A 21,515-nucleotide genomic window follows, 5' to 3' on the forward strand; every position below is an offset into this window, starting at 1 on the left:
AAAAAAAAAAAAAAAAAAAAAAAAAACACATCATAGTAAAACCAATACCTTCTCAGCTTCGCATCGAAGCTAAAAATATTATTTTTATTTGTTCTTTTTTGAAAAACTTATGGCAGTTTTAAGTACAAAAAACATCCCGATAAAAGGTAATTTTTATCGCACACATTAAATTTATTTTTAATCTTCGACAGCCATTTGCACATAGAAGATAAGGTGTCGGGACAAATTTTTTATTTCATTTTATAGTATATAGCATAACCTTTGATTTGATATATGTTTAAAGGGCGCAGTATTTCCGGAACATTTTCAAAAGTTCAGTTGAAAAAGATCTATGTTTTTACAATATTTCAAGTTTTGAACGCCCCCTATATAAGGGGAAATTGTCCAATTTTAATAAAAAGTATGTCAAATGAAAGATGTACTTATAATGTATTTTGAAAAAAAAAATTTGTGCTGATATATACATTTTTCAAAAAGTTATAGCATTTTTAAGTTGAAAATTTAAAATCGAAAATCGAAAATTTTAACACAAAAATAGTGTTTTTTTAACTACGGCAGCCGTTTAAATGTAGAAAAAAAAGTGTCGGGACAAATTTTTTTTTTTCATTTTATAGTACATAAAATAAGCTTTAATTTGATATATGTTTAAAGGACGCAGTATTTCCGGAACATTTTCAAAAGTTCAGTTGAAAAAGATCTATGTTTTTTACAATATTTTAAGTTTTGAACGCCCCCTATATAAGGGGAAATTGTCCAATTTTAATAAAAAGTATGTCAAATGAAAGATGTACTTATAATGTATTTTGAAAAAAAAAAATTTGTTCTGATATATACATTTTTTAAAAAGTTATAGCATTTTTAAGTTGAAAATTTAAAATTGAAAATCCAAAATTTTAACACAAAAATAGTGTTTTTTTAACTACGGCAGCCGTTTAAATGTAGAAGAAAAAGTGTCGGGACAAATTTTTTTTTTTCATTTTATAGTACATAAAATAAGCTTTAATTTGATATATGTTTAAAGGACGCAGTATTTCCGGAACATTTTCAAAAATTAAGTTGAAAAAATTAATTTTTGTAAAAAAGTTGCCATTTTAAATCCCCCCCAATGAGCAGGTTAAGTGATAGATTTTCAAAAAAATGATATCAAATGAAAGGTAAATATCTAAGGTTTTAGTATAAAAAAAAATTATGTTGATTTGTTGATTTTTCAAAAAGTTATGGAAGTTTTAAAAAAAAAAAGTGAAAAAATTTCGAAAATTAGCGATTTTTAAATTTGTAATTTTTTTGGATATTTCCCTCATTTTCGGGGAACGAGGGAATTTTTTTCAATTTTTAAGGGAAATGTCTTCAACTAGATACGATTTGTGATCTTTTGACGTATTTTTGAAAGAAATCGGTCCTGTGAGAGCTGAGAAAAAGTGGCAACAGACATAAAAAAAAAAAAAAACACATCATAGTAAAATTAATACCTTCTCCGCTTCGCATCGAAGCTAAAATATATGATGTTATGAAAGTGTTATAAAATATAAACATTATATTATAAATACATTAATTACATTTTATCAAATGTATTAGCAAAAAAATTTCCTAATTATAAATAAATATATTTATTCTTAAGTAAAAATTATGTTTTAACGGGCAAACATAATAAACATAATTTAAAGAATTTTAAATGATACATAGTACATTTTATTTTACAAAAGTGTGTTTAAATTTGAAATAATATATAAAATTGACTTTTAATAATTTCATCATATTGAAAAAAAAAAAAATTTTTCTGTAGAATTAATAATCTTACTGAGAAATAATACATTTAAATTTGGTTGGATATGCCATAAATAAAAATGTACCCTAAACAACTAGAATTAATGAAATAGGATGCTAAATTAAGTAATAGCATTTTAAACATTAAACCTTTTTATAGTATAAATAAGTTATAAATCATACTTCATCAAAATACATATATAAAATTGTAATATTATAATTAACACTATAAAAAAAATTGCATTCATAAGAACTGAATTGATTAGAAACTCTCGTAAACAACTTAAAAATAATAGGCATTAAAATAATACAAAATACTATATTAAAATATATATTTTCATTTGCTCATGAAGTGGATTTATTAATAAATAAATATTATTATAATTTTATACTACATTCATAAATATATAAATCATTCACATAAAAATATTTTTAAGTATAAATCAGCTATATAGCCTAAGCAAACAATTAAGGACAAAGCAAGATTTTTAGATTTATGACATATTTTCACATTTACTGAATCAGTTTATCATAAACTATTCATTTATTCACAAAATAAATACAATATTGAAAACAAAAATTTTTAGTTATTTTTAGTTACATTTATTATTTGATTCATCAGTTATTAATTACATTTTAAAATCATCTCTTATAACTTATAGTGGTGTCAACTTTAATTATTTAAATAGCAATATACATACTTAACAAGCTTATAAAATAGAAACTGATTTTGATTAAGAAAATGACTGGTTAATAATATTTTATAAGCTTGTTATATATGTATATTTCCATTTGAAAAATTAATGTTGACACCCCTATAAGTTATAAGAGATGATTTCAAAAAGTTATTAATAACTGATAAATCAAAAAATATATATAACTAAAAAAAAATCCAAAACATTTTTTTTTCAATATTATATTTATTTTGGAATTAACTGAGTGATTTATGATAATCCGATCACTGTATATATATATATATATACAGAGTGATTTTTTTATCATAACCCACTCAAATAATTACAAAATAAATATATTTAAACATTTTTTTTTTTTGGTTATCTTTAGTTACATATTATTCTTGAATTATTAACTATGTACTACTTTTTAAGTTTATCCCTTATGCCTTGAAAGGGGGTCAACTTTGTTTTTTTAAATGGAAATACATATTTTTAATTAAATAAAATGTTTAAGTTTTTAATTTAATAGTAAATGGCATTTGAATTTTTAATATAACTTTATTAGTTTATTAGATATAAACATTTAAAGTTTCAAATTTTTGAGTTAATATACATGTATAATACACAATGTGTTACAAATACAGGTAGCTAAATGGTTTTTATGACATCAATATACGCAGGTACATAGCATTGGTATTATCAACCTAGTAAGGCACATTGTTGTGAGTTCATAAATATACTGACTATATAAAAAGTATATCTATTGATAGTCATAATTGATAATAAACAATCCGTGACTGTGACAGCGATGTCATAAAAATCCAATTAGCTACCTGTATTTGTAACACCTTGTGTATTATATATGTATATTAACTCAAAAATTTGAAACTTTAAATGTTCATATCTAATAAACTCATAAAGTTATATTAAAAATTCAAATGCCATTTACTATTAAATTAAAAACTTAAACATTTTATTTAATTAAAAATATGTATTTCCATTTAAAAAAACAAAGTTGACCCCCTTTCAAGGTATAAGGGATAAACTTAAAAAGTATTACATAGTTAATAATTCAAGAATAATATGTAACTAAAGATAACCAAAAAAAAAAAATGTTTAAATATATTTATTTTGTAATTATTTGAGTGGGTTATGATAAAAAAATCACTCTGTATATATACATATTATAATTTGTACTATAAAGTTAATAAAAAAAATTCAATGATCATTTCAGTTTATTTTTAATAAATGCCTGTAATCATTTTTAATGGTTTAAATATTAAATCAGAAAAAATTTTGTGTATTGAGAATTATTACTTAAATAATACCAAAAAACTTAAGAATTATCCTTCTTAATTTTATTAATATATTATAAATTATCTAAAATATAAGATCAGAGTATATAAGCTCAACAGTAAACTCATTTTTTTTTATTGGTATATTATTTTTGATACAATTAAAAAAGAATATTAAAATGATGTAAAAATAAATATTTATAGTTGTATAAATGTTAAATACTATAATTTTGTACTGTTGTTAAACAATACAATATTATTGTATTTAAAATTATTTTAAATGAAGTGATCCTAAAAGCTGCTGTCCTGTAGCCATAACCATTGATTTTATTTGATTTGCTTGGTTTATTTTTTGACATCTTATCACATATAGTTTATATTCATCATCACTTATAGCATTCTCATTTGTACTTATTGGCAAAATATTACAGAAATCTTCGACTGACATATTATGGGATAAATATTCTAACACATCTACATTAAAAAATTTAATTTTAGTAGTATACAATTTAAAATATAATTAGTAATTTTTATACAATATATAACTAATAGCCAGAAATATCAAAGTAATAAATACATGATAAATAATAAAAAATAAAAATTTTAATTAGTTAATTTACCATGTAAAATGTCATGATACATAGTTTGATTTTCTATTTCTGATTTTGATTTCTTTTCTAACGAATCAATAACATATTTCCAGTCAAAAACAGTTTTGATACAATCCTTAATATTAATTTGAAACATAAAATATTAATATAATATTTTTTTAATGTTTTATTTATTTAAAATATTACTTACTATAGAATATTTGAGGACTGCTTGAGGACATTTTTCTATAAATATTTCGATAGTTTTTATAACATTTGGTGCAGTCATAATTTCTAGGCATAGTGGAGGTTTATTTAACATTGGAAAAACTTGTTTTATGTCATCTACAAAATCTTTGGATAACCAATTTGTATAAAATAAACTTTGAAGTTTAGTTAAATTTTCATTATTGTTACTATGATAAGGCAACATTTGAATATAACCAGGTATTTGGGAATGAAATAAATTTTTCCAATTTTTATTATCAATGTTTTTATCATTTTCTGCTGTTGGTTTTGTGAGGTCTGATAAATATTGCCGAAATAAAATCTAAACAATATAAATAAGACAATTTAACTCATTCTATGTCATTGTTATAATGTCATTGACACAAAATTATTTTTAATAATTGTATTGATTGAAAACATTTACACATCTTTAATTTATTTTGATTTTTTCAAGCTATGATATGAAAAAATTTATTAATTTCACCTTTATAGCATCACAAACATATTTTTTGTTTAGTTCCGGTTTTTTTTCTACATTATATGCACTTGAAAAGTGTAACTCAAGAAACCTCTTAAACACTTCAGTTACATTCATGTTGTATATATGAGATCCAATATACATTTGAAATGCTTGGATAACTTTTCTTAATTTTATAGATTGACTAGAAGAAACTATTTCTGAAAGACCCTCAGCAATTAAAATGGGAGTTTCTTGCATTAACACAAGACAAAAGTCTGAAAATGATAAGTCCTAAAAATATTACAAAATATTCAATTTTTATTCTAAATCTTATAAAAATTAAAATTTAATCTTATTTTGAAAATAATTTTGACTAATAAAAAACATTACTTGTTCAAAAAGTAAATTGGCATAAGTTACACAAAAATGCACAAATGACTTATTAGACATTTCGTCAGCTTCATTGTATGGTTCTATTATATTTTTAGTGTCAAAACTTGAAATTGAATAGATATAAAGTAGTGTAAAATTTAGAGCTCCTCTGCTTTCATAACTAAAAGAGAATATATAATTTGATTTGAATAATAAACTTACTTTAAATTACTAAATATATTTCTAATATACACATATAACTTAAAAATAGAATAGCAGTCATATTAGAAAAATTTACAAGGGAGTAAAAATTGTTAAAATTGTATTCTTTTTTAAGAATACATTTATAAAAATTAGATTATTAAAGGAGTAAGCATTAGTACAAGCTGTACCCAACTACTCTAGATACCTAATCTAAAGATCGGTTATAACTTAATGAGTACTCATCCTAATATTGTTATTTACACAATCAAAATGTTTATAATAAAAGCTCTAAAAAGAGCCAATTTAAAATTTAAAAAATAAGAAGTTTTACCTGTTCTTTTAATAAAAATTAAATTTTAATATAATCTATGAATGCATAATTATTTTTAAAAAATTACAGCGACTTGTTAATTTTATAGGAAGTTATAAGATTTGTTGGTTAGATTTGTTCAGTCTAGTTTACATAAAGCATATAAAACTTTGAATGTTAAATCAAACAAATTATATTCAAGTTACAATGTTTACTGGTTCTAACGCATACCACAAATATTTATAATTATATTTGTTGAAAATCTAATATTTTAATAAATATTGATTACTAAAATAATAAAGTTCAATTCAACATAAACTTTTATTTATTAAAAAAAAAAAATTGTATATCATACCTTAATTCTAAATTTCTTTTTAAATGTTTAATAACAAGACCAAGCGGTAATTTTCTAACAGCTTCTAATGATAAGACTAGATCAGCAATAAACAATAAATCAGAACTTTTCTCTGCCATTTTAATACCATATACTAAAGTTTTTAAATCTATTAGATCACCATGATCTCTTGTCCAACGATTAATGTAATACTTGATAGGTGGTTTTGTGTTAACAGGTTTTTTCATCTATAAAAATATAATAATATAAACAGTTACATTTAAAAATAAGACTAAAAATCAAAAGTTAAAATGTTATAATAAAAATTAATCTTACTCGTCCATACAAATCTTCAACTTGTTTCATACGTACAAAAACATCTATTGGAAGTAATTCTGCATTTTCATATAATTTATAGGAAAAATCCCATCCAGATTTTTCAAACCTATTGAAATTGTAAAATATTTATATAAGCACTTACTTTATATAATAACAAAGAATAAACATTTTTTTTGTAGTATATATGACTTAAAATTACACAGTAGGATATTATATGAAGGAATTATTATTATTAATTCATTATTATTAACTATTTCAAATTTTAATATTGTGACATTAGTAATTTATTAATATTTTTAGTAATAATTTATTTTATTTTATTATTATTTAGGTACAAAAAGGTTTATTTAATACTAGGTTTTGACCTATGTCTCAATTAATTTTGATATTATATATTAAGCATAGTATTGTATGTAAAATATGGCATGATTTTGAAATAATATCCGGCCAAAATATAAATTCCTAAATTCGTCGTTTATACAAGAATAAAAAAATTAATATATTAAATTTCTTTTGATTCTAATTTTTTTAAAATTGTACTTACAAAAAATAATAGTCAGCAACAAGACAACAAAATTTTTTGAAGTTTTTGCTATCCATTTGTGCTGATCCACAGCCATAATAAGTATAATGTTGTACAATGTCTGTTAAATTTAAAGCTTCTTTCATTAAATGAATATATTTTTTTGGAGTTTTGAATTTTGCAATTTTAGCTTTAAAAGTCAGTGATTTACAAATACTGTTAGGAGATGGTAACATTAAGGTATACATTGTCCAACTATTATTCATTCTAGAAATTGTTCAGTTTTATAGTAAACAAAAAATATATCATATTTATTAAGAATACATAGAAAATATATATACTTTTTTTCGTTATTTAAGTTGGCTGAAGTAAAAATTACTAGATTATTTTCTAATAGCACCATATCAACAATTCCCAAAAATGGTTTATGACCAATCAATGTTACACGTTCAGATAAAATGAATGACTAAATTAAAAAGTTTGTATATTTTATTTAATTTTAATTATATTTAAAATAATAACTAAGGTGGGGTTTGAATAAAAATAGCATATTGCTTAAACCTCACTGATACATTTTTTATAAAACACTGTTTACTTTCAAATAATTTTTCAAGTAATTTTTTTAAAAATGTGGAATATAATCGCAGACTTGCAATTTTTAAAACGAGTAACACAATTTAATATTTTTAATAATAATAATTTGATAAGACTGTCATTTTTTTTAATATAAAATACAAAAATTAAATTAAAACTATTTATGTAGAATATTACAAACAACAATAATTATAAATACAATAGATTATTGATACATTGAATCTCCAAAGAAATAATTTGAGTTTTATTAAAATTTTTTTTTAATTTCAATAATTTAAAAAATACACAATATTGATTGTGTTAGATTTTTACTAGTTGAATGTTATTGCAACATTCAGTCAATAAAAATTAGTGTTAACACTATTTTTAATAATGAAGTATTATAAAAAAAGCAGGATGGCTGACACAACTAATAATTCTAATGTAAAATTAGGCTTATAAACTTGATATATGTAGTTGAATTTTGATATTTTTTGGTAATTAAAGCAGGTTAGGATAGCGAAACATTAGTAAAATAAATACATAAGATAACCCTCAAATATATAAAGTAATTAATTTTGAACCTGATCAGGACTAGAGGATGGAAATAAGCGTATTGTATAAGTCTCCAAGCTAGATGTAGTCAATACATGTAACACACAACTGTCCATACATATGTTAATTACTGGTGATGTAAAATTGTAAACAGTAATGCACTTTAATGGAGCTATCTATAAAAAAAAATAAATTATTTTTTTAAAACTCATTAAAACTATATACTATAGAAAAAACCTTTATTTCAGATTGATCGTGTTCAACGATTGAATGATAGACAAATGCCTCTTCGTTCAAACTTATTAAACAATTCACACATTTTAATTTATTGTAAGATGATGAACGAAATCTCGAATAACTCCAATCTGAAAATATTAAAAAATATTTTTCTTCATTAACATAAAGATGATTTCTATGAGACTTTTAAGTTATAATTAATTTCAAATAATGGAAATAACTACATTTTAATTTCAAACGATTGTTATTAAAATTTTAATTTAAAATTTCAGAATGCAAATATTATAAAGAAAATTTACAAATCGTACTTTTCAGGAGAAGCAAAATGTCATTTTTCTTCTCATAAAATGTTACTAATTTTACTCTGTTAATTTTAGTATGATAAATGTCATACAATTAGAACAAAAACAGGTAAAATTATGCATAGCAAAATGTCACATGATAATACACCAAAAAGTGAGATTTGAAAAAGTTGACTTGTACCTTTCTGTTTCTCAGATTCAGATAACAATGATAATAATACCTGATGTATCGCTTTTTTCATGCTGTTCATAGATTAATTGTAATAATAATTTCTTTATATGTTCATCTGTACTATGACATCGGCTTACATCTAATTCTAGTTGTAATATTACTTCTATAGTCCAACTAGTTGGATCAGCCCATGGCTAGAAAGTAAAAACAAAACATTGTATCAAAATAAGTATTAGAATTTTTATTTGACTGCATTTTATTAAACAAAATTTTGAATATAAAGTATACATCATTTAGATAACTTTAAATGATACTTACTTCACTTGCTTCCGTTTCAATAATAGTAATGGGTAAGTTTACAATGTTAAATGGAGCATTTTCCTCTTGTATTACTAGAGCACTTTCCCCAAAAGTAGGAGTTAATGTCATAATGGGAAAACACTTAGGATTTAAACAATGTTGCAAATAACTATCATCTTTAAATTTTATCAAATGATTTAAATCTATAGGACCAGAATTCTGTTTGTTTGAATGCTCGTTTTCTTGACTAATAGAATGAATAAAATTAGTACTAGCACTTTTCCAATTTTTTAATTTTACACTGGCTAAAATCATTTACACTCAATTACATTAAAAGTTAAACATAAGTTAGTATTAAGTCTATCTAAGCTTGTATAAAACCTAGATTGTATTAAGCTTTACTAGACAATGACACAGCTTTATATAAGCTTAACTAGGCCTTATACTTGCATCTACTTTACTTTAACTCAAAAATACCTTTTTGAATACGAAAAATCTGAACTCTACGATCTCCAACAACAGCTAGTATATCTTGTTCTATTTGAACATCACAGACATTAAATGATAGATCTACTGCCATGGTCCAAATATCAAAATCTAGGAACTTCAATCTTGACACATCATGTGTCTTTATTACCATTCTAAAAATATTAAGTGTTGTACCATAGGCAACAGCTATGTTACCAGTTTCCTATAAAATACAATTTCAGATAAGTTTTTGTTTAATATTCATCTTATTTTGTTGGTTTCATGATCACAGTATAAAAATAAAGTTAATATTTACATTATTCATATAATCAATAGTTTTTAATATTTTAAATACCTGACAACATTTGAATGTATTTATTTTAGGTTGCATCAGAGGTAGTTCAATCATATCCAATGCATTGTCTTTAATTTGAGTTCCTGTAGGAGTAACTCGACCAGCTATTCTTGCCCTTAATGCTGGAGTACCCAAACAACATTGTTCCCAATTACAATAAACTCTTATATATTGACCATCTTGTCCAGTTCTTTTAGGTTTTGTTTCCAATGTAATAATATAATTTCCAGCAGTACAATAAGCTAATTCAAGAGCTTGGTCAACTGTTGGAATTGTATAAGATGGGCTGGGATTGTCAGAAAAGTCTTTTACTTCAATAGCATTATATGGTAAAGCTATTAATAATCTATAAATAAAAATGAGAATACAAAAGTAATTTTATTTTACTTCTATCAACATATTCTATCAATTTACCGATTAAAAGGAGCTGAAGTAAAAGCAACAGGATCTGTACATGTATCTACTTTTTGGCCTTCAAAATTGTAGGCTGTTATAACACGAACCATTTTAGGATTAAAAATGATAAATTATAAATGTATAAATCAAAATGTATCCTCTCATGCTACAGAAGATATTTTAGATCTTTTTCAGTTTTTAAATTGAATTTTTAAAATCAATTTGTGATATACCATATCCTGTATTCTTATCATTCACTAGAGCCATAATCTTCAGTTCTTGTGATAACATGATACATTGCGTAGTGTTTAATATTAATATTTGATTAATTAAAATATTCTTAAATTTTTCTTATATCATTTATTGTCTTACAATATCAAGACTTACATAATAACAGCCTTTAAAATTTTTTAAAGTTATTGGTGTCAAGTTATAAAATAAAAGTAAATAAGGTACAAACGATTTTTTAAGAAATTTAATTTTTAATAATGATTTTGTAAGATAAATAATTTTTTTATGCGGTTAATAATAAAACAACTTTTTAATATTAATTTATTATTAATATAAATAAATTAATATTAACTATTTAATTATTTCCACTTGAAAAAAATGTTTACAAGTATAACATAAGTACATTTTTTGATATTTATTGATAATAAAATTGAAAACATTCCACAATTCATAATGAAAAATTATGTTGGATTGAATAAATCTTTATCTTTTACAAGGCGTGGACGCCAATTGTCTGTAAAGTATAATATGCTTTGTATAAATATATAATATTTTTTACAATGTGCAGAAGTCGTTGAGAGGTACCTATTCAATTTTATAGTTATTATTTCACTATGTTCGAAAACTTAAAATTGTAACCAATATTTTTTATGAAATGTTATGTAATTATTGAACTCTTATATTTGATCTCTAAATAGACTCCTGCCACTAAGGTTTTTAAATCATAATTAAATTTGTTTAATTTTTGAGCATTTCTCTGAAACCCTATCGCACTATGAGTGGAAGAAGTCTGTATCTAGAAAGTAGTAATTGTGAAGTAATAGTATAGTTGCAGCCACCGACTAGCAACCATCACTCTGAAGATGGACTCTGCAATGAGTCCGAAACGTCAGAACTCAACTGTAAACATGGATATATCCTCAAGCACTTCAAGCAACAAAACAATCCATGAAAGTTTTAACACATTCATATTGTAATATTTGTTTAAAAGTGACATAGTTATAGAGGGACAGGATATCAAACACCCTAACTAGAAAAATGAAAATTATATCAAAGTATTTAATTAATTCTATTAGGAACACTGATATTAAATATCTAGTATATGTTTAGTACCTTCAACAGATTACTAAGACAACAAAATGTTAAATTGAACAAATATAATACATACATAAAATGATATATAAAAAAAAGACACATAACACAAAATCTTCAACTTTAATAACTTAAAAAAAAATAACTTTACATTATATATATATATATATATATATTAAATAAAAATTAATAATAAATATGTAATTAAAACAGGTATATAATTATTTTATAGGATATAACATGATAGTTTTTTCAAGATATCTTATGTGTTATATTTTTGTTTATTGGAACATTAAAAAATTAGTTAAATTATTGTGGTATATGACCTATCTACCAAATATATTAACAATATAATAAATAAATAAAATAAAATAATAAGTTAAATGATACATTAAAATTTTATATATATTTTCATAAAAGCTGATGATATAACAATAAATATACAACATAAGAGTAGTAAACATTATATGCTTTGAAGTCATTAAATTATATTAGTATCTGTACATTATACTTTACAAATGTATCATTTTAAAATAAAAAATGATATAAATAAGTTAAAATATTAAAAAAATTTTTGCAAGACGTAAGAAAACAGCCATTTTAAATTATTATGATAAATAAATGTTTTTATAAAATATTTAATCAAAAATGTTACCATTTATCTATCAGTATAGAAATAGTACTCATTGACTTTTACGAGAACTACTAGAAACAGAAGAAATATTTGAGGAAGACACAGAAGCTGTATCTTCTTCTTTGGTACTTTTCAAAATTTTCAACGATGTTCTTATTTCATTCATAGTTTTTTCTAGCTGATTGAATTTTGCCATAAAATTTTCTAATAAATCAACACAGGACTTTTCTGGTATTTCAGCATTTGCTTCGATTACTGCTTTGGCTCCTTTAATAATATCTTTATCTAGGTAATATCCTCGACAGTTTGCAATACATCCACTTTGAATTTTATCAGATTTTCTCATTGTGGATCCAAAATCAACTAAATTTCTTTGATTAGGTAAAATACTTATTTTTGAATCTCGAAGAGCATCAGGGAAAAGTCGTATTTTTAAGTAAAACCGATTACTACACAGTTTGGTTATAGAAGGAATACCTTTTTTCATACAAGGGATTGTATCATTTACAATCATTGTTTCAAAATAATGAACCAATTTCACTCGAGATACATGTGCAACAATTTCAGCATCTGCTCTTATAGCGGCTGTATCGCTAACGGCCAACCCGTTTAAGAGATTTACCAAGACAATTGCCACTAGAAATATAAATAATAGGAAAAGAGCGTGACTGACAATGGGATGTAAATTAAAAGGCAATGAACCGAATGTATCAAATTCACCAGTCAACATAACTATCGTTTTAAACGTTGCTGAACTAGGATCATTAAATTTATTGTCATTATCGTCATCATTTCTAAAGAGCATATAAAAACTTAATGCAAACGCAAAAATAAGTATGGAATACCAAACAAGGAACTTTAAAAAATTTTTGGTTACACGCTTGAACATTTCCAAGTGCGTAGCAAGTACTGGGTGTCTACCGACCAACAAAATTAACTCACCCCAAGACAGCAATATTATAATAGCTGATATTTGATTTCTCGAGATCTTTCCAGGCATTTCACATAACATCAAAATGGCTGTTAGAACAATTAAACAAATTTCTAACCAATTTTCCCAACTTGTTAAATACATAATAGGGGATGATATTAATTGAAATATTTCTCGAACTGATAAGGCCATAAGAAAACCTAGTACTATTACCCATAGAATTACTGCCATGTCATTGCCATATGGTATCTTGTTAGTAGAAAATTGAGTTACGTTCGTTCGAGTTAAGGCCATGTTTTCATTATGCACTCCCATTCTAAATGTCAGCAATGTATATGTGGTCAATAACGCCCAAAAGGCAATATAAAATGCTAGATTGACTTTATAATACCGTTTTATAGTAAACCACTTTAAGTGTAAAAAACTGGTCAATACTGGATGATTTAGGAGTGGGCGTAATTCTGGCACTTCACTTATGTATAATAAGGGATCCGTCTCAGGAATACTTTCTGGAATGTACGTTTGACCTTCTAGCTGTCTTTGAATGTTTGTATCGGACTTATTCTGGCTGTAAATTTTTGGAGGACATAAAAAGTCGTAATTAAATATGATTTCATAGTTGACGTCTTTTGGAGATTTCCCATTAGTTTTAATACACGAGTTCAAGTGTGTTTCTAATATTCTTGGATTTATATCTGCTAATGGTGGATCTCCTAGAATGTTTTTCTTTCCCACATAAGCCCCATATTTCAGGAGAGCTAATATATATTCGCGATCACCCGATTTGGCCGCATAATGAAGACAAGTGTTGCCTTTATCGTCCGTTTGGTTTATATTGAGTTCAGAAGGATTAACTTCACTTTTTTCCAGAAGTATTTTGAAACATTTAAAATGCTCACAAAGTTCAGTATTAACGTCTAGTGAACTATGATTTTCATCTGATCCTCTGATAACTTCATGTAATGCTGTGCCGTATATTGACTTATAGTTTACAAAACTATTGCTATCTACAAAAAGTTGAACAATATCCGCAAAACCTCTGTAAGAAGCTATTAAAATTGGATACTTATTATTAGATGGACATGTAGCATTTGGATCTACGTCTAACCGTAGAAGAAGTTTGACAACTTCAGGTAAACCAAAATCACAAGCGTATTGCAAAAACGTATGTCGTCCATCGTGAGCGTTTAGGTCAGGTTGTTTTTTAGAAGAAATATGAGAAATGAATCCTTCCGGGTCATTTGAGTATAAGTATGCGAACGGATTGTCACTGCGATCTGTAACTTTTCTTACGCCTTCAGACGGTATGTGTTCCATTAAATGAGGGTACTTCTCGTCAATTACGTTTCTAACTGGTTTATCCCAAACACATAAGTCAAAGTCGACCTTAGGACATCTAAAAAATGTAAAATATTTAAAAAATATTGATATTTTTCTAATAATAAAATTTAATACTTAATAAACTCCAAAACAGCACTTTCGTTGCTATTTTTCGAAGTAGCAGCTAAGTAAACAGGAGAGTACCCTTTTCTATTCAATTGATTAGCTTTAATATCTTCAGCGTCTAATAATAGTCTAATGCATTCTACGTTTCCGACCTTAGCCGCAAGGTGTAACGCTGAATTTCCATCACCGTCTAATAAATTGACATCTGTAGGTGTATGGTTTAAAATGATTTTAAGCGTGTCAGCTAATCCATTGGTTACTGCCAAATGTATAGGTGCTTTTCTTCTTCCTTTATTTACAATATTAACATTCATTCCAAATGACAAGAGTAATTCAACAAAATTAGTCTTCCCTGGTGATGAAGAACAAATGTCCAAAATGGTTCCGTGATATGGATCATCAAATTCATGATCTAAATCAATAGATGAGTTTGCTAAACCTAAATCAAGAAGTTTTTTAAAAAATGTTAAATCATTAGACTGGATGGCACTAATTAAATGATCGTATGGTCCAATAGTTCGTGGAGTATTCATTTCTATATCAGACATGATGATCTTATTGATTTTTAAACCTAGAAAAAACATTATTATTATTTTATCATTAATTTTTATCTAATAATCAGATTTTTATTTTTACATACTTAATCTAGTTGGAATGAAGATAAGATATACACCGGTGATTAATATTTGCTATTTGCATGTCAATGGAAAATATCTGAAAGTAAATTACATCAATTAAGGTGGTCAGCCTATTAATATGCCATTATTGAAAAGTACTTAAATACATAAATATTATTATTGTGTCATATAAATATTGATGTACGTTGTTATTAGTAATTTATATATATATATATTTCATACATATAATAATTTTTAACATGCGATGATATAGAATATAGTAACTTAAAACGTTTGTAGTCATGGAAATGGTTAAACAAACAAGATAAAATAAAAATAATTAATTTTACAGTTAAAAGTTTCGTATTTTTTCGTAGAAAAATGCTAAGATATTTAATTTTTCTTTTGATTAAAATGATGAAAATCTTAATATGTTGTATAGTTGTTAAGCTAACCTCACAATATAGATATTATCTTAAAAATAAAATATAAGCCAACATTTTAAAGTATTTAAGATACTTTAAGATAACTAAGAGATGTTGTAATGTAATAATAGTTTTTAATTTTAATAATTTATACAATAATCTTGAGCATTATGTAATATTTTTTATTTACGTCACAAGTTTTAATTTTTTTAAATTTGTTATAATGACAAAACATTTTAATATTACATCATAAATTGACGTTACATATTTTAATAGCTTATTACTTACATCACATGAAAAATATCTCGATCGTTTATAAAAGAGACTAATGTAATAAATATAATGTGAATTTGTCTTGTTCACTCTTTAAAATGCTCGTCTAAAATAAAAAATACTCCAGCTATATATATATATTATATATAGAATATAAGTTAATTTAATTTTTAAAATAAAATATTTACTGAAATGTAAAATATATGAACTACAATTAAGAATACATTAAAAAAATATATTAGTACTTTTAAAATTGAGTGGAACTCTTATAAGAACATACATAAAAGTTGGTTATATTACACTGAATAATTTTAATTATAATAATAATTACTTACTTGTTAATAACCACCACGATGTTTTCAAAATGAAATGTGTGACATTATGGCAAAAAAATGTTTTACTCGTAGGTGGTATTTTATATGATTTGACGAAACACACTGTTGGCTTATCGTTTTCTATACTGAACACAACTAAAATGATGATCGACCGGCCGCGGCAGACCAAACAAGTAGTTGTAAGACCTCTACATAGTGATGCACGCTGTGTTAACTGGGTGCCCCACTATAGTGTTAAGAACATTCATACTGCCTATACATTCTACTGGTTATAATATAACTTGTTCAGTTCGGATACTGCAGCAGGACCAATTTAATTGTATTCAATGCCGTTGTCAGTGTCAAACCTTTTAAATACATCATGATTGCTTAAAAAAATAAAAATAAAAACAATCTATTTGAATGAATAACCATTATTTATAACTAAAATTTATGTATATATATCTAGACATTATATTTTTAATGTATTTTTACTGCTAACAAACATATTTTAAATAATTTAGTAAAATCTAAAATTTTTGTTCTGGTCGATATTAATATAGTTATTTAATTTTAACCATGAATACAAATTTACATAGAAATTATTTGTATAAATACTTAGTTTGATGTTATTTCATTAATGCAATTAACTATATTAATGAATCATTTAAATACATTTAAATTATAAAAACTTGTTTGAGTATTTAACGTTAATTAAATGGTGCAAAAAAGATATTTTTTTAAAGAAATAGCAAAGAAAAATAAATTAGAATGTCAAATAAAAGCAAGAAAAGATTTTCTCAAGTCGAAAATATACATTGATCATTTAGCGAAATCGAAAAGAAGTGAGAGTTTTGCTATTTAATAAGACTGTGAATTGAATTTACAATAAAATACTCGCGACATTATAAGATGACATTTTGTTTGTTATTGTTTTTAGAGGCTATTCTTAAAATCAAGAAACAAGATATAATTGGGCCAACTTGGTACCATGAACTATCGAATAACCAGGTTATCTTAATAATCACTAAAAAATATTCATAACACATAGTTAATAGTAAACTAACTATCAGTAAAAAATATATATGAATAATAATAGTATTTTAATCAATTTATATTTATTAAAAATAAACGGTAAATTTTGAAAGAAAACTAGTATTTTCTATTGCGTTCTTAATAATAGTTATTTTTAAACAGTAACTTAATTATTATCTTAAAAAAAATATTTCACCTCTCTCTTGTATTTTTAGTTTCTAGGCGACCCTGAATATGGTTGACAAGTATTCTTCACAAATTGCGTATATAGATTATTAAGTTTTAAATATTTTTATAACTTAATCAATACAGTTGACTGTATTGAATAAGTACATTTAATAGAAACATTTTATTTAATAGAAATATTACACTACTGAATTATAAACTATGTAAAAATAAATAAAAATTATTAATAGATATCTTTCCAAAAACAATTAAAATTCTTAAGTCATTAGAATTTACATAGATGTTTTTAATTGAAAACTATATGAAATTTTTTTCATAGATTAATATTCTTAAAGATCTGCAGCAGACTTTAGAAATTGATTTTAAAGAAGGAAGTATAAAACAAACAAAAACTGCGCTATTTAATTATGGTATTAAAATGAATATTCCTAATAAAATTCTCAAAAATTCTATAGAACTTAGTCATCTGTATCCCATAGAATTTTTGCAAAGAATTAATGAATATATAACGAGTAAAAGTTCAGAAACTATTAAAAAATATTAAAAATATATGTATACTTTTTAATTTCTTGTACCAATGCGTTATTTTTATTTTCATAGGAATGTATTCGTTCTATAAAAAATGTCTTTTATCTGGAATGGTTTATCTAGGGATGCCTTCTTTGATATCAAAGCTTGACTATTGTCTTGACATACCTGTCCCAGCTAAAAAAAGTATAACTATTTGATAATATCAAAGATTTATAATTAAAATTTTATTTTTTAGTCGAATATATAAAAACAAAGGCCCAAAAGTCAGTAAATTATTTATCACCATTTATAATGTCACCTGAAATATCTTTTAAAAAATGGCTGAGCCAAAAAAAATAGATGCAGTCAATTTACGTGTAAAGCAGAAAAAACAAAGAGAACGTCTGAAAAATAAACAAAATCACTATAAAGTATTTACTAAATAATTTGATAATTAACATTCATGAATTAAAAATTTCTTTACTTCAAAGGATACAAAAATAAATGAAATGAAATTTAAATCCAATGTTGACGATTTTACTCATCCGTTAGATAAACTGTTTTACAAACCTGTCTTAAACAAGGCTTTTGAAACTGAAGCAAAATTGCCCAAAGTTATTTTGGAGAAAAAAATTAAACTTTATACTAACGGTAAACTCTAAACATCTATTAAAATTTATATCTCGTGTTAACATAATAAGGAATAATTTACATAATGTGAGAAACGTTATAAGTATATAAATCACATATTCAAGTTTATAAAATATTAATTATTAATATTGCATCACAATTCAAATCCGGTTTATGCACTTGCATTCCACAACATAGTGCATTCAATAACAAAAATAGCCAAGTTTGAATATTTTTCTATAATGAATATTTATATACAATGGTAATTATGAAAATGATCTTCAAAATAATTTTTTTTAGTAGTACTTTTGTAAAGTATAATTTATTTTGATTGTATTATATTACATATTAAATGTAATATTTTAATTATGAAACTATATATCATACAGTAAAACTAAATAACGAGTATCATATATTTCTTAATTATATATTTTTAACAGAAAAAAAAATACCAATAAAAACTTCGATTGAAACAAACAAACAAAATTTCGATTCAGAAGTTAAAGATAACATTATCTTGAAAATGAAAATCAACGGAATTATTCTGACTCACTTAATTCTTTCATAATTGGAAACTCTTCATATCACCTATCAAGTTTAAGTGATATAAATCACAATGCCAGGTGTCTAAAAAACGTCCAATATGCTGCTCTAACCAAGTCAAGGATAACAGATGTTGAGTTTGATGAAGTAGAAGAAGAGTTAGATATTGAGGAGGAGATAGAAGACGAAGACTTTTCATTTATGAATGACCAAGACACTAGTAGTGAGGACGATAATACGTTTTGTAAACATGCCAATGAAAAGCAATTAGATTATTTAGTGGGTTATAAAATAGCACATTAAAATCGAACGTCTTTCATTGGTAATATTTTGAAAGGTCAATCAAAATCAGAAGCTATGATAATACATTATTTCAATAACCTAAATAGTGTGTTGATGGATTCAAACCTCACAAATTTAAGCCACCATCAAGAAAATAAAAATAATCAAGTGAAGTAAATAAAACAAATACAATATGATTTTTATAATTAGTCCATCTGAAAAAAATTTAATGTAGTGACCTAAATATTAAGATAAAAAATATCAACCGTTTTGTTAGAACTAACTGTTCCTCTGAAAATTGTGATACAGCCACAAATACTTCTTTTGTTTTCTGTGTCTTACATTCTCGTTAATACCACGGCTCTTTTGCACTACTGATACTAAATACTTAAAACTTTCCACCTCTCCAATCACGTCCTCGCTTATTATCACTGATCTCTTCATTTCACCTACTTCGTGTTCTTCTTTATCAAACTCGTACTCTATATACTCTGTCTTACTTCTACTTATTCTTAAATCTTTTTCTTCGAGGGCTGATCTTCACATCTCTAGCTTTTGATTTAATCAATCCTTTATGAATAATTTATCTATTTTAGTTTACAAATTTTTTTTTCATAGAGCAGAACATTTATTTTATTTACACAAAGTGTATTTGAAAGTTGAATCTTAAGAAGATATTTTTTGTATAATATACTAAAATTAAATTTATCTAATGTAATATCTAATACCCATTAAATTGAGTTCACATAAATTTACATATAATTATATAATGATGTCACGATTATTGATAGATTTGTGACTCATATTTACTAATTACTAAATGAGACTAAACAAAATAACACGAATAAGTTTTATGTGTAAATAAAAACATAGAACTTGCCCAATAAATATAGCAAACTTAGTCAGTGCTAAGCTTTATGTTGAATTGTTTACAATTAATACAAAACAATTTATTGCAATTAACGATAAAAAATTTGAAGTTTCATTACTTCATAATGAAATAAATTATTTATAACTATGAAAAAAATGTGTCTAACTTTTTAGAACTCCGTTCACATATATGACAAAATATTAAATGAAATTCGACAACTTTCACCTTGTACACAATTAAAAGTAAAAGAGAATATAAAAAAAATATTTTTTAATCGTCAATATAAAAAGTAAAAATTATTATTTTAGGCTGTGCTAGAATTTTTATCCATAATAGGTGATCCTATAGCTGGGCTACCAAAACTAACGGAATTAGAGTTATTGAAATGTTGGTATCAATCGAGTATGTCTGACGGTAATTATCATCTAACAAAAAAACAAAAAGGTAAATAAATTATTTTGTCATAGTATAACTAATAACAAGTCTTTAATTTAAGTTTTTTTTTTTATTAGAAAAATTGCTAAAAAGCTCTATGTTTATGTGGTATGCATCTAGGCTAGAAACGCGAACTGCTCCTTTAAAACCATTTTCTTACGGCGATAAAAATTGTGTCATAAAACTTACATGGGATAATAAGAAAACGGTTTTAAAAAGAATAAAGGCTATTAAAACTGATTATGAACGAAACATTAGAGCTTTGTGTTTAAACAACGCTAAAAATTTGTATACTACGTTAAAAACTATACATTATAAAAATAAGCTAAATCAAGAATTCAAGAAAACGTTTTATTGTTACTATCCCGCTAAAGAAGATGATATTATTTTTGTAAATGTTCCCCAAATCACACTTATAAAAAAGAATAAATAGATGCTAATAAATTGTACTAAAATGTCAAATATATTTTTTCATTTTATATATAATGAAGTTGTATTAAATTTATAATTTCGCCTTGTTTGACTTATTTATGATGTATATTAATTAAATTTAATATATAAAAAGGTATTTTTGAAATGCATGCGTTTATTATTTACATCATAGTC

At 24.4% G+C, this 21,515-nt stretch overlaps 2 protein-coding genes and 1 long non-coding RNA gene across 4 annotated transcripts; 1 reads left to right on the forward strand and 2 right to left on the reverse strand.

Moving 5' to 3' along the window:
- Positions 1-3,844: 3,844 nt before the first annotated feature.
- Positions 3,845-10,705, reverse strand: LOC126893890 (uncharacterized). The gene is made up of 16 exons (XM_050664429.1): positions 10,473-10,705; positions 10,059-10,404; positions 9,713-9,926; positions 9,254-9,540; positions 8,985-9,129; positions 8,462-8,589; positions 8,254-8,400; positions 7,438-7,562; positions 7,118-7,363; positions 6,571-6,679; positions 6,256-6,482; positions 5,405-5,567; positions 5,039-5,305; positions 4,538-4,876; positions 4,357-4,462; positions 3,845-4,210 (listed from the first exon to the last, which is right to left on the reverse strand). Exons 1-16 carry the CDS (start codon positions 10,562-10,564, stop codon positions 4,008-4,010), a joined length of 3,144 nt encoding a protein of 1,047 aa, XP_050520386.1. The 5' UTR covers positions 10,565-10,705; the 3' UTR covers positions 3,845-4,007.
- Positions 10,706-12,168: 1,463 nt separating this feature from the next.
- Positions 12,169-16,603, reverse strand: LOC126896369 (transient receptor potential channel pyrexia). Of its 2 annotated transcripts, XM_050669086.1 has the most exons (5): positions 16,439-16,603; positions 16,119-16,209; positions 15,429-15,502; positions 14,798-15,359; positions 12,169-14,738 (listed from the first exon to the last, which is right to left on the reverse strand). In XM_050669086.1, the coding sequence occupies exons 4-5, from the start codon at positions 15,334-15,336 to the stop codon at positions 12,461-12,463; spliced, it is 2,817 nt and encodes a 938-aa protein (XP_050525043.1). In that variant the 5' UTR covers positions 15,337-15,359; positions 15,429-15,502; positions 16,119-16,209; positions 16,439-16,603; the 3' UTR covers positions 12,169-12,460. The 2 variants fall into 2 exon arrangements, with proteins under 2 accessions (XP_050525043.1, XP_050525042.1); XM_050669085.1 differs by lacking the exon at positions 16,119-16,209.
- Positions 16,604-16,789: 186 nt separating this feature from the next.
- Positions 16,790-21,340, forward strand: LOC126896396 (uncharacterized). Its single transcript, XR_007701844.1, has 8 exons — positions 16,790-17,262; positions 17,358-17,428; positions 18,405-18,579; positions 18,640-18,799; positions 19,219-19,776; positions 20,648-20,716; positions 20,783-20,918; positions 20,987-21,340. It is a non-coding gene; the product is annotated as an uncharacterized LOC126896396 (long non-coding RNA).
- The last annotated feature ends 175 nt before the right edge of the window (positions 21,341-21,515 follow it).

This window comes from Daktulosphaira vitifoliae, unplaced genomic scaffold (assembly GCF_025091365.1).
Source record: "Daktulosphaira vitifoliae isolate Bord-2020 unplaced genomic scaffold, ASM2509136v1 Scaffold_1, whole genome shotgun sequence".
In the NCBI taxonomy this organism is placed as follows: Eukaryota; Metazoa; Arthropoda; class Insecta; order Hemiptera; family Phylloxeridae; genus Daktulosphaira; species Daktulosphaira vitifoliae.

Excerpts from the sequence above, each read along its gene's own strand:
- LOC126893890 (XM_050664429.1), bottom strand. The coding sequence starts at position 10,564 with ATGGTTCGTGTTATAACAGCCTACAATTTTGAAGGCCAAAAAGTAGAT. Across the intron at positions 4,463-4,537 it reads CAGTCCTCAAATATTCTATA|GATTGTATCAAAACTGTTTT; the intron begins GTAAGTAATATT and ends ATTAATATTAAG. Across the intron at positions 4,211-4,356 it reads GTATCATGACATTTTACATG|ATGTGTTAGAATATTTATCC; the intron begins GTAAATTAACTA and ends TTTTTAATGTAG.
- LOC126896369 (XM_050669085.1), bottom strand. The coding sequence starts at position 15,336 with ATGTCTGATATAGAAATGAATACTCCACGAACTATTGGACCATACGAT. Across the intron at positions 14,739-14,797 it reads GCTGTTTTGGAGTTTATTAA|ATGTCCTAAGGTCGACTTTG; the intron begins GTATTAAATTTT and ends TACATTTTTTAG.